Source organism: Astyanax mexicanus, chromosome 20 (assembly GCF_023375975.1).
Source record: "Astyanax mexicanus isolate ESR-SI-001 chromosome 20, AstMex3_surface, whole genome shotgun sequence".
Lineage (NCBI taxonomy): Eukaryota > Metazoa > Chordata > Actinopteri > Characiformes > Acestrorhamphidae > Astyanax > Astyanax mexicanus.
The window spans coordinates 31,319,714-31,334,067 of NC_064427.1; the positions used below are offsets into that span (position 1 = coordinate 31,319,714).

At 38.1% G+C, this 14,354-nt stretch overlaps 1 protein-coding gene across 23 annotated transcripts in view; it reads left to right on the forward strand.

The window, feature by feature from the left end:
• The window catches only part of dlg2 (discs, large homolog 2 (Drosophila)), a 440,002-nt gene that overhangs the window by 29,238 nt on the left and 396,410 nt on the right, over positions 1-14,354 (forward strand). For 22 of the 23 annotated variants that reach the window (XM_049468833.1, XM_049468837.1, XM_049468835.1 and 19 more), the window contains exon 3: positions 9,019-9,170. In XM_049468833.1, the coding sequence (XP_049324790.1) occupies positions 9,019-9,170 (152 nt within the window). Of the gene's footprint in view, positions 1-2,518; positions 2,617-9,018; positions 9,171-14,354 lie in introns of those variants that run through there. The other variant, XM_049468853.1, reaches the window with a different exon arrangement.

Here is a 14,354-nt window from a genome sequence, read left to right on the forward strand (position 1 = left end):
CTTCTATCAAATTTAACATGTATAATTGTGTAATAAACATATAGCTGGTCAGTGTTCCTTAAATGCAAGTGATTTTCATTGTATGCAAAGAAAAACATTTTGTTTGTCAGAAAAGCCAAATTTAACATGATAACAGTACTATATAATCATATTTCTCACCTGCAACAATATAACAATCAAATTGCTTTATATAATGATAGGAATTCACCCTGCAATATGTTCAATGGTAGATCAGTTATCAAGGAAATTTTACCAGAACATGAAACAGTTAGGAATTAAATTAAATTAAGTGTCTCCGTGATTTTACTGGTCTCTCTCTTTTTGTTTATCTTTCCTCCTCTGTGCCTGTGTCATGCCCCATGTGGTCCTCTGTGTTCCTCCAATGCTCCCCCCCCTCACCTGTCTTCAGGTGTTCCTAGTTTCCTTTCCCACCTTGTGTCTGTATTTATACCCCAGCGTTTCCTATTTTCTTTTTTTGGTTCCTATACGTTTCTATGTCTGCTGGGTTGGTGATTTTCCTTAGTTCCTAGTCTTTGTGTTTTCATTGTTTCTATGGTTTGGTTAGCTAGTTTTATTTCGTTTTATTTCTGTTTTGTTATTGTGTTTTTCTGTTTTTTGTAAAAAATTACTTGCATTTGCATCTGCAACAACCCTGACAGGTGAAAAGATGTTGGAAAGTTAATGTCAGGCTAAAGAAGCAACAGTTAAGGAATAAAAATGTCCAGTGGGATTTTATATTGTTTTGTTTTGTTTGGATTTTAATAAAATTGGACTCCACATTTAGAAAGCATTGCATTAGATTGCTTGCTCTTTATTGAGCAGCTGTTCTGGTGCAGCTTTTTTTCAGTTAGCAAAGCACAAAAGGTCTGGGCAGGATGCTGCATACGTCGCAAGGCACGCAGCCTCATGATTTCATGGAGATTAATGTGTTTTCTTTCATAAAGGATCTCATTGTCTTTGACGTGACCATAGTCAGCCAGCCACAGGGACGTATTGTCTCTTCAGACCAATATTATTAGTACCAAGCAAATCTGCAGTTTGATGCATTTGCTAAAGTTTAAGCTGTGCAGCGGTGGATCTTTGTGCAGGTTTTTTTTTTTTTCATTTTTGTGGCTGCCATGGCATCATTAGTCATGGCTGTGAATAGTGATCACTGCAGGATTGCATTATTGGAGGATGGTTAAACTGGTATGGGGTGCTATGATGGTTTTTGGTTAAAGTGTTTGCTTCAGGGCTGATATCAATCTTCATTTACACTCAGTGTAGTTAATTACAAAAAAAAAGTCCTTGTTGAGCACAGTTGGACAAAAATTCTCTTTAGACACCAAGGGTATGGGGAACTCTGTGTAAAATTGATGTATTTTCTGAGCTGCCACTTGAAATACACTTAGAGCCCACTACCGGCCCCCTCTAATACATTGACACACATTGGTTGAAAGTGCTCATAAACTGGTTGGAAGAGCAGGAATGTCTAAAATTGCTTGTAAAATTGAAAGGAACTGCTTGCTTTAAAAAAAAAAAAAAGATTCCTTTAGCTTTTCGACTGTAAAATGTGGTCTTTTCTGTTTGCTTTTGTTTTGTGTGGTTGTGGTGATGTTTGTTCACTTTGTTATGCCCTGATACTCAAGGTACAGGGCTGAGTGATGCACTCTCAAGAGGGAAATCCAGTTAGTTGCGTTTGAAGGCTTTACTGTTCTACCTTCATTAGAGGTGCGTTAGTTTTACACATTCTACAGATATGTTTTGTATGTTTGGAGTTTGAGCCTGAAACAGTCAAAGGAATGCCAAAACGTTTTTACAATTAGAATGGACGCATATTTTAGGGGGGTTTATGTATCTTAAAAGGGGATTCATTTGCCAACTCAAACTGAGGTGTCTTTTGTTTTCCTTTTGCTCATAACTTATGAGTCTTACATTAAAACATTTTGGTAGTTTATAAACTCAAACGAAAAGAAGGTTATGCTATGATCAGACTTTTTTTCCGGATGTGCAAATGTCTACAGGTTACTATTCCACTGTTTTAAACAATTATGAATCAATAAAGTTCTCTAGAATGGATCATTTCACACCAAACCTCTCTAAATCATTTTATTTGCATCTCTTTAAATTAGTTTTTTTTTGCAGAAATTTCCAGACAGTTTATCAATAGGTTCTGTCTTCATGCATCTGTACCTTGAGGTAATAAGTCTAGTTAAGTTTGGAGTTAAACAGACATTCGAAGCACCAGTTGCAGCCTCGCTCTAGTTCCCATGCGTGTTTATATGAGCCTGGGGATGAAGACGAATGAAGAGGGCTTCATCATTCTAACCATATTAAGTGCATCCGCAGATGGAGCATCTGAACTAAAGATCAGCACAATGCTGTGTATGTGTGTGCCCATGTCGGGCGTAAGGTCATTGTCTGAATTGTAGGGAACAGGAGGCCTCTGGGAGGATTAAGAGCGGGCTGCTCACATGCTGCTAGCTCAGGCATCTGGCACACAAACACACACACACACACACACACACACACACACACACACACACACGGTTGCATACACACTCGCAGGATTGTACTGCTTCAGTGAGCACACTCCACTCAACATGTCCATGGAGACCAGAGGAGTTTTGCTGCACTGTAAGTTGAGTAGAAATTATTTAAATTACATTTTGAACTTTGTCTATAATGGAGAAATGTTGTTGCTTGAGTCAGAATCAGGCTCACAATGGCGCTAGAAAGTGTGTTATTTAGTACTTGTTGAAATTAGCTTTTTTTATTGTGTTCTTTGCTTTTATTTATGTATTTATTTATTTATTTATTTATTTATTTATTTTGTTACCACCATTGTATCTCCCACGATTCTCCAAGAGCAGGGGATTTGCATAAATTGCAGTCTTTGCTAGTCACATTTGGTGCTTGTCTCTTCTAGTTTGGGTTTGTTCATTGAAAGTAAACAACGCTTGGACTTTTATTCGTGTAGCACATTAAAGTTTCCGCAGAGTCTCGGGTAAACAGTGATAGCCCCGTGTTTACTGCTGGCTGTTGATATGTGAAGCACATCCTGCACACTGAGTTTTCTGGACCAGCCGAGCGTTCGCGGGAAAAGCGGCTAGATGGATGTCATTGGGCTGTATTTAAATGCAAATGAATGCTCTTTCTCTCTGTCTTTCTCTCTCTGTCTGCGATGGCTCAGGCTTCTGGCTGCAGACATGCTCATATTGTTGAAGGCAGAATGGCTGCTTGTGTTCTGCTGCAAATGCAATAAGGTTCTGACCTCCAAACAGCTTTACTCTCATCTCACCAAAGCAGAATCCTCACGCATTTCTAATGGATTGAATTATGTAGCTAATTTGGTTGCATTTTTCAGTTTTTGATTGTGGCTTTGGTATTTTGCATATTGTAGTCCCAGCAAATTTGAGCTAATTTGAGTCAGATAATCTGGAGTAAAAGGAGTAAATTTTGTGCAAGAGGACAGATAACTATTTCCTAAACTAGGGTGACCATATTTTCATTTTTGGTAAACCAGGACCTCACGGTTACTGTAAGTGTTGACAGGACATGAAATACGGACATGTCCTGGGAAATACGGGTGTTTGGTCACCCTACATAAACCTAAGGCAATGTCTACCTGACTTTTCATAGTACATTACACATAAAGTGTAAAAAAAAGTAGTGCTAAAGAAGCTTCAAACTTCTCCACAACGTTAACTCTATGATCTGTCTGGTGAGTTCCTCAGTATTCATAATGCTGTTTGTTCAATAGTTTGTTCACATATTTCCTGTTGGCTCCAGCCATCAGTTATTTGCATAATTTTGAAAAGTGCATCACCATTGATATGGCAACTTCATTTCAACGTTGTACGTTCAACTTTTAATAAACCATAGCTCACATTTTGGGATGCTCAAAAAGAACTGTATGCCTTGATGAAAAATTAACAATTTTATTTTTATTCTCTCTCTTATTTAAAATGCAATTACTGCAAATGGAAGTAAAATCACTTTTTCATCCCTCCACCCAACCGTTTCTTTTTTTTATTGTACTGTGATGAAATGTAAACGTAAATGGCTCATTTAAAAGGCAGAAGGTTGAGGACATTATGTTGATTCAGTGTTAAAATTTCAATGTTTGCAAAACCATTTTTCATTCAATTTTATTTCAACATCGTTTCAACATTGGAAAAACAACAGCAGACATTACTTATACAACCATATTTTAACATGGAAGTTTGGATGTATGACAGCTGGGGGGGCGTGTCCCCCGTCCCTCACTCACAATGAACTCTATATTTTCAGTAGTAATTGATAAACTGATCAGGATGTGTTTTTTTTATATTAAGGAAATATGCTGAGTTAAAGCGCTGGCAGATTTTTGCATTGTGCAGTGCTTCATGGGTATCTGTGTTTGTTTTGGCCTCTGACCTCACCTGCTTCTCATTCCCCAACGCTAACTCCACCCTCGAGGTTGCCAGTACGGTACACAACAGCATGCGAGCAGTGCTGCAGCATGGAAGCTAGCAAGCGGGCTGGTTCAGCTTAAACCATAGCTGCTACACAGCCTAAAAAGCTCAGTGACCAAAGAAGGAATTAAAGAAGAATAATTATTGGCAGTAAGTTTGAAAGTTTTTCTGCATTTCCAGGCACTTGTTATTTTTGCTGTATTAAAAAACACAAAACATCACTTCAAAGCAAATTATGAATTTCTTGGAATTCTTCCATTCTCACTTCTAATTTCAAGATAGATTGTAATTCAGTATGCTGCAGTAGAGCTGCAGGGATGTTTTGTTCATGTAATACAGTCCTGGGTACAGCAAGAAACTGTGGTTTCTGTGGCTGTGTTCTCATATTTCCACAACAAATACTGAAATGCGAACTGGCCCCGGAATTATTTGCTCCCTAAACCACAGATTTTTGATCCCACTGACACCTCTGTCGCTGCGCGTCTCAGCACAGGCCGAGCTTTGCGTGTGTCCTCGCAGGGCCTACAGGAGGTGTGACATATGGGGCCTGGATTTGAGGCAGGGTGGCTGACTTTGTGGCTTAACATAACTGTCGCTTTTTGCATCTGTGTTTATATTGCGAAACAGTGCTTTCCAGATGCTCTGTGCACCGGCCTGCTGTCTTGTTTAAATATGGATCTGGTTCTCTGGGCTTTGCTGAGTGTTTTTCTTAGTAGAACTGTGGCAGATTACAGTCTACAGTAACCGGGATGCTAAATGGGTTAGAAATAAATAGTTCCGTTAGCAGAGAATCATTAAAAGCTCATGGTGCATTATTTATTTATTTATTTATTTATTATTTTCATTTCTGCTGAAGTGGAAGTCAAAAAAGCAACTAAGAAATTAAACCATATGGCTGCATTTCTGACAATATTTTTTTTTTTATCTGCTCAGTTTCTATTGTTTATCTCCTCAGAAACGACTGGGCCTTCCTGACTCAGAATCTGCCAAAGTTAAGAGTGTCATTGCTGTTGGGAGCTGGGGAGTTTGAGAGTGGTGATTTATGCACCTTTTAGACATGCAAGCCCTCATTAGAGCAGCCTGTCAGACACATAGTAGCACAATATGCTTTGTAGACAGATTCTCTGTGGATATGAAATTTGATACAAGGTTTCTGCTACATGCATTTTTCCATTTTTCAGCAGTGGCCTGCTGTTGCTTCAGAATTTTATAAAACATAATGAAATTGCTTTTACAACATTTTTTGCAGAGGGCTTTAGATTTGTTGTAATTTGTTAAAAATGTAATTTGTTTGAGATTCTTTACAATTTAATCTAAGGCCCATTGCATGCCAGGACTGCACACAAATGCACATAGGCACTTCATGACTTTGAGCACTGTGCAATTCTTCAGTGCACCACGAAAAACATTTTGACAGTACTAGATTCAAATATATATATCCAATGTTGTTCATTGAACACGCTCATTTTTCGTGAACGTTGAACTGAACGCAACACATTTTTTAATAAAGAATTTGAACGTGAATTAGTTCACAGTATGTGTCATGAATGGCAGACATCCCTGTAAATGAACGTTGGCTAGTTAATAACATACTGGCAACAACGCGGAGAGCGCGGAGCGTGAGTGCGAGAGAGAGAGAAAGAGATACACAGAGAGAGAGAGAGAGAGAGAGATACAGAGAGATACAGAGAGAGAGAGAGAGACCAATGACGAGAGTGAGAGAAAGCGCTGCAATAAAAAAAAAAATGGCTAGTGGAAGTGATGCACGGAGACAGACACTGATTCTCCTTATGAACATTTTCATCATCTGGTAAGAAACCCACAATTGCAGTGTCATGAGCAAATGTCTACAATGAGCAGTTTCAGAGAACATATAGTGATTTCTAGCTTATAGTGTGAAAAAAAGTATTTATTTGAATATCTCATGAAAAAAGTCAAATTAACTGAACTTTGAACTAGTTCAGAATTAAAATTGTGAACTTTAATCGTGAACTGTTCACTTTGAGCATGTATGAACTGAATAACTCATAATGCAAGGAACAGCAACAGGGGCTCCTCAGATAAAGGGGTGTTCTCATTTTTCTCTAGATTCTTGATTCCACAGAACCGGTATACCACCCAGCACTGGTGTAAGGTTTTTTTTGGTTAAACAAACAAATACTAAAACTATGTTGAATCAGCTAACATTAGCTACTTTTCTATCCCTGTACAGCTCATATCTTTCAGGTGGAAAACAGAGCGTTTTTAAGTAGGTAGCTAGTAAACTGAATTATTGTAATACATGATACTGAATGCTTTATGTCATTTAATAAAACACTTAAAATGAAATTTAACCTGATGTTTATCAGCACTACTGATATTAAAGTTCTGTGAATTTTGGTATATTTTAGCTCTGTCCCAACTCCCACCACACAGAACTTAAGCCCTAAATAATATAGGCTAGTGATTAAATGTGAAAAATTAAACATCTATTGTACATGGAAAAAAGTAAATGGAAACTACTGAAAAATAAACAAAATAAGAACTGGATCATTAAGAATACTAACACTTATTTATAGTAAATAAAAAGATAGAAATGAAACTATAGTGTATAAAAACAAATAGAAAAAGAACAATGTAATTCAATTCTGTCTATATAAAATGTTAAGACATTTTTGACTTGTACTGGAACAAATGTAACAGCCTGTGTGGTCCAGAGTGTTAGAAGTATGTGCTGTGATGCAGCTTATATTCCCTGACTGTAAATGTGGTTAGCTGAAAGTGCTCGGATGAGCTTGCTAGAAATGTATTTCTAATCACACTTCTGACAGAAGTGCTCAAATTAATCTGCCGCTCTGCTCTGCTGTGGCTAAATCTCCAATCTCCAGGCTTCTGTGCTTTCTCTCTCTCTCTCTCTCTCTCTCTCTCTCTCTCTCTCTCTCTCTCCCGTACCAGAAATGTTTTTTTTTTTCCCAGACACCAACAAATCAATCTAACAAATTCCCTGCATTTAATTTGGTGTGTTGCCAGTGAGGGGATTATTGTGGTTGTTAATCCGAAAGTCCAGTTACGTACAACAGTGTGCAGTGTGAAAACTGGAACGGGAAGTGTCTCTGTCTCTCTCTCTCTCTCTCTCTCTCTCTTTCTCTCTCTCTTTCTCTCTCTTTCTCTTGTCTTTTGTTCTCCTTCATGAATTTATTGTTATTATTAACTTTTATATATGGGTCTATTTTTTCATCTCATGCTTTAATTATTTAAACTGGTTATAATCAAAGAGAATAAATAGGATTTCAGTAAATTTGAGAAAGAACATGCTAGAGAATAAGTCTGGTCAGGCTTTATTTTAGCACTTTATACACTTTATACAGGAACTATTGTCAGGACTTGTGTCCCATGACAATGCCCCATGAAAGCACTTTATAGTTCTACAGACAATACTTCCTCTCTTTCTCTGCATACTTTATTATCTGTCTTTCAATGTCAGGACCTCACAGAACCTCCAGATAGCTGGTATAATTTGGGTGGTGGGTCATTCTCAGCCCTGCTTTTACACTGGCATGGTGGTGGTGTGTTAAGGCTTTTGAATACTTCTGCGTCGAACCTATGAATTTATTGAATGAATAGATATAGACACATATCTAGCGAGAGTGCCCTACTACGCAGCAGAGCACGTTTATACTTCTGCGTGCGCATATCAGTGGCTCTGCATCGCTCTGCAGTTTAAACCAAGAAGACGGGAATGTGTGGGTGGGAACACGAGGCCCAGGGGACCAATCACAGCTATGACTGTCCGCATGGTTCGATGCATAGTTACTGCGTATTTCCAGGGAGGTACATATCGAGCTACGGCGTTGACTGTGTGGTTTAGCTGTGGTTTGAACTATTGGCTATATATTGGCACCCATGATTTCCAGTGGTATTGATTTGTGCCATATGTATTGATAAGCTTTCATGAAATACAGCTCTGGAAAAATAAGAGACCACTTAAAAATGATGGGTTTCTTGGATTTTATCAAATAAAAAAAAACCAGCTGAACTGCTTGAACTTTTCCGCCAGGAGTGGCATAAAGTTATCCAAAATCTGTGAGTAAGACTGGTGGAGGAGAACATGCCAAAATGCATGAAAACTGTGATTAAAAACCAGGGTTATTCCACCAAATATTGATTTCTGATCTCTCAAAACTTTATGAATATGAACTTTGTTTTCTTTGCATTATATGAGGTCTTAAAGCTCTACATCTTTTTTGTTATTTCAGCCATTATGATTATTTATTTTCTGGAAATAAATGCTCTAAATGACACATATTTATTTGAAATTGGGTAGAAATGTTGTCTGTAGTTTATAGAATAAAACAACAATGTTCATTTTACTCAAACATAAACCTATAAATAGCAAAATCAGAGAAACTGATTCAGAAACTAAAGTGGTCTCTTCATTTTTTCAGTGCTGTATACACCAATATGGATGAAATATTATTCATATCCACATTTAACACTGATCATAAAGGAGTCCTTACGTTTGTCATAGTACGTATGTTAATTTAATTACGTTTTTAATAAGAAAATTACTTTCTGTATCGTCTTTCTCACTCTCTCTTCACAGATATCCAGGAGTTTTATGAGGTGACCCTGTTGAACACACAAAAGAGCTGTGAGCAAAAGCTGGAGGAGGTAAACCACATGGCCGAGCAGTGGGAGCACTCGACCACTGACTCTCCGACCACGCACCCGCAGCCAGCATGCGCACAGCCAGAGGTGAGAAACAGGGAGCACAACGCACCCAACACACGACACATACGGCCTGGTCCGTACACACAGATTACACATACAGCAGATGGAGATTGAGGCAGTTCTCATGGGGCTGCACAGAGGCACCTCTGTGATCCCCACAGCAGGCCTACGTTCATCCACCCTAATTCAGCTGCAGCCTGTTATCTGTGCATTACTTACTTTACACTCTCACTATATGCTTGATTTCATCATATGGCCATGCAGATGTCTGACTCACTGTGTGCAGAGATGGAGAGCAGTGCATTAAATGTACTTCATTTAAATGTGCACATCATTTCCACATGAATAAATGATGATACATCGAGAACAGCAGCTCTTTCCAGTTATGCACTTTTTCGTGGGAATGAAGTGGTAATTAATCCAGATGGGATTAACTGTGACTGTGAGTCAAAATCCCAGAAACACTGACACTTTCACAGCCCTGGAATTCCCGGAAATGATTGGTTAGGCTCATATGTGCACAGATGCTAGTGTACTCTAATGTCCCGCAGTAAAAGGTGTAAATATGCATTTGTTTGCACTGTATGTAAGTATCTAAGAGTGTAGGGTAATTTATACACTGACATGCCAGATGTCATGTGACAGGAACTACAATCATAGTTCCTGTCAGGAACTACATGACTTAGCCAAGAATGCTGTAAATGCAGTCCTGTCCTGCAGTATATGCTTGTGGATTCTCCTGCATTAAATGTGTATGTGATTTTTGAGGGAGTTTGTTTGTCTTGTCTGTTTGAATTGACACTTTTGGACAAGATGCTGCCAGTTAAAAAAATGACCAATAAAAAACATTCTTGACCCTGATGCACTTTTTTAAATGATTCAAAAGAATTGGCGGTTCGAATCATGATCCATGCTCCTTGCCATCAGCAGCCAGAGTCCGAGAGATAGAGCACAGTTGGCCTTTAAGGGTCTTAACTCTCTTAAATAAATTATGGGCGTCTGCACTGCCACTGTGATTTGGAGATTGCTGGTTTAAATCCTGTTTATGCAGCTTGCCATCAACTGCTGGAGCCCTGAGAAAGCACAATTGGCCTTGCTCTCTCTGAGTGGGTAGATGATGCTCTTTCTCCTCATTACTCCTAGAGTGATGTCGCTTAGCACAAGGCGTCTTTGAGCTGATGTATTGGAACCAAGTCGCTGCACTTTCCTCCGCAGCAGCAGTTTGAAAAAAAAGAGGCGGTGGCTTACATTACATGTAGCGGAGGAAGTGCTGTGGCATCACTAGTCATGGGAGATATACAGTTGAGTAGCAGCTGAATGGGTGGGGCATTTGGCCTAGCTAAATTGAATTAGCTAAAAGCAACATAATTTTTATAATAAATATTAAAAGGCAATGTTTACACTTTCACTGTTTTATTGATTGGTAATGTAGTGTAGTGATGTTCAAAAAATGAAAATCAAAAATCATGTCATAGAGACAAGTGGCTAATTTAATACATTTCCCCATTTTTATCCTGTTATCTGCTTTCAGTATTGGAAGCTATGTAGCTAAATAAATGAACCTTCCTTTACACTATCTTCTCATTTTTATTTTCTGTTAGTAAATGACAGAAATGAATCAGCATTGACTGAAGTGTAATTTTATACTGAATACTTAATTGTATACGGAATTGTTGAGTTTGTGGCTTCGGCAGTGATGCTGTTTTTCTTAGAGCTGTAGCCGTTCAGGCTGGTTGAGAGGGAAGATGCTTCTGCACGGTCCAATTTTTCATTCAAGAGTTTGTCTTCTGACCCCAGAGGAACAACAACAGCCTGAAGCAGCTGGGAGCAGATTCTGTCATCTGCTGCCTGTCTCTGCCATAGCTTCTGCATCCTCACAGCTTCTGCTTTCATTCCCACCATCACATATTCAGCACAGTGACCTTTAACCTTTGGTAATTTATAGTCTTGTCGGCTTCTTGAGGTAATGCTAAAGCCTTTTAGACTTTAGACTCTGTGTGTGTGTGTGTGTGTGTGTGAGTCTGTTGTCGGCAGTGATGCATGTTCAGAAAGCAGGAAGACAACATTCTAATTAAGGGAAACAGAAGCAGCATAGGCTTTGTGAGGAATATAAATGGCTTCATCTGTAAACCTGACAGTACTGCTAAATAACACTGCCTGTTCTCACAGCACACTTATAGACTACTTTCTGATGGCATGGCCAACATTTACTCAACCTTATATTATATAAGACGTATGTCCTGTTTGTCTGCATTTCAGAATAGGTTAACTTACAATATTAATCATGTAAGATTATGCATGTATGCTGTTAATTTTGTTAACACAATATAAAATATATATAACAAAATATATAAAACAAGATGAAATGCTTGTTGCCTGCCGATGTAAAAAAAACCCAGAAGTTAATAGGCTACTAGACCTACTAGAGTTATAAGTTATGGTATATATATGGTATATGGTAACCAGATAGTTGCTAAGCATTGTGATGTATTAGGTGGTTGCTGTGGTGTGACTAGCTGAATGTAGTTCTGGACGAAATGGCAAATATTTCTATCCTGATATATGTTATAATTATTGTCAATATCGATATGAAATGCACCAGAAGTACCAGACTCTTAAAAAAACATATGCATATACTTTAATGCATAGTACAGTGATTTATATAAAATTGTGCTGCACATGATTCAATTTAACAGGATTTATTTACTCTCTCTGTACTGAAAGGCATATTGCATAGCAGCTTTAGGTGGATGCTATTATTATTATGTGGCTAGGTGCCTGTAATGTTGCTATGTAATCTCAGGTGGTTGTTACGGTGTTACTAAGTAGTATGTAGGCAGTTACTGTGGTGTTGCTTCAAGGATCATTGGTTCGAATCGCAGATCATGCTGCTTGCCTTCAGCAGCCCGAGAGTCCGAGAGAGCACAATTGGCCTTGCTTTTTATGGATAAATCCGTTCAGAGGTGAGTATATCAGGCTGTAGCCTGCTGCTAACCCTGGTAAGCACTGCTGGAGCAGCATTAGCATTAACCACTGACCGCACTAAGCGCTAGCTCTTTTGTCATTCAAAGGCGAGTATATCTGACCATAGTCTGCTGCTAACCCTGGCTAGCACCACTGGAGCAGCATTAGCATTAACCATGCTATAAGTTAGCTCTTTTGGTGTTAAGAAGCGAGTATATTGAACTGTAGCCTGCACGTTTACCATGTTAAAACAAGCTACGTGGGAAAAATCACTAGCTAATATCCCCCTGGTTTCCTGGTTGGAATGCTTAGGTTTCCTCAGTGTAGCATGGTCAGGCAGCATTATCCGCTAATCTCGGCTTGTGCTATCGGTTTGCTGCTAATGATAATATTGCTGCACCTAGCCTTAGTGGAAATCTGGAAATCTAATTTTACTGTTAATAAACGGAAGCGCTTTACTCACCCAAATAAACAGTTTTCAGGGGGAAAATCTGTGTGGATTAACATCCAATGCTCGTTTTATTTTTTAAGAATTACAGTTTTGTTTACTGAATTAGAAGGAAACTGTGGCGACACCCTAGTTCCTTACTAGTGTCAAATAATGCGCTTTATAATCCAGTGCACCTTATGTATGAAAATAGACGTTTATTGATAGTGTGCCTTAAATTATGGTAGTCAATATGATGTGACTTAAAAGTATAACTTTTGTGCCTGTTTTGTTCTAGTTTGTGTTGCATATTTCTTATATAGATATTTTAAAGAGCTCCACAATTCCAGTACATTTCTACATATAATATTTACATATGATTTTTGCATATTTTAAAAGAAGAACTACACTATATGATATGAGGGTCCAAACCCCTTACCCTGTTGTATGCTTCTTAGAAATGAGACTTACAGTATATTCGGCTAGCCCTTTGCTGTGCATGTAAACATAGTTACTATCAGCTGAGATGCATCCTGCTTTTTACAGCTTTTTTAAGCTGTGATTAAGCGAGGTGCTCCCGTGATTAATGTAATTAGTCTCCTATGGGACAGTAAGCTATAAAAAGGTCTGGTTTTAGTTTGATACATGGAGGAGTGTTGAAACACGGTAAGATCAGACCCACATTAATGTAGGTCACTGTGTTTTTTTTTTTTTTGCTTGTCATAAATATATTGATGCTTCTTTAATTATCAGGACCAGCTTAGATCTTCGCTGCTTAATTAATTCAGGCTTTTGAGGACCTTCATTACAGTGCATCGTAACTAAACCTTCGTTCTTATGATGCGGCAACAGATTTACATTGAGAGAAAGCTTTGCTAAAATGACTTTGAATGGAGGAAATGTTAGGAATATCATTGTTATAAAGCCCAGCTCTAGCATTATTTGTTGACTCATTTGTGTCAGATCATGTTTTTTTCATCCACTAGGGGGGGCTAGGTCTGTGTGAGCACACCGCTCACTCTAGCACAAGCTCACACTCCCTGTCAGAAGATTATACAGTATCTTGTCATCTTTTGATGACTTCTTTAAAGTATGGCATCCACTGTGATCTTAGTATTAAACTATAGAGCATGGCAGCCTGAGGTAAAGCATTTTATGGGCACCTTGGGTCTCTACGTAAAATACAGTGATTAACAATATTTAAAAGCTAAAGTATATTTAAAGGCATAAAGTTATCCAAAAGCAGTGTGTAAGACTGGTGGAGGAGAACATGCTAACATGCATGAAAACTGTGATTAAAAACCAGGTTTATTCCACCAAATATTGCTTTCTGAACTTTTAAAACTTCTCTGCATTTTTTTGTTATTTCAGCCATTTCTCATTTTCTGCACATAAATTCTCTTAATGACAATATTTTTATTTGCAATTTGGGAGAAATGTTGTCTGTAGTTTATAGAATAAAACAACAATGTTCACTTTACTCAAATATATACCTATAAATAGCAAAATCAGAGAAACTGATTTAAAAACTGAAATGGTCTCTTTATTTTTTTCCAGGGCTGTAGGTACTGCTCTGCAGAATAAAAACAAATGTAATATGGAAAGTAAAAAAATATGAAATATGTTTTACTCCTAACAAGAATATACTGTGTGAATATGTTGTGTGGGACAGTGATGTGTGTGTGTATATAATGTGTGGCACACACTGTATGTAGTGATTGGCTATTAAAACATAATTTATTTATGTTAAAAAAATAGGTCAAGCCATGGCCCAAATGACCCCCATTATTGTACCTGTCAGAGGACTATAATGGCGG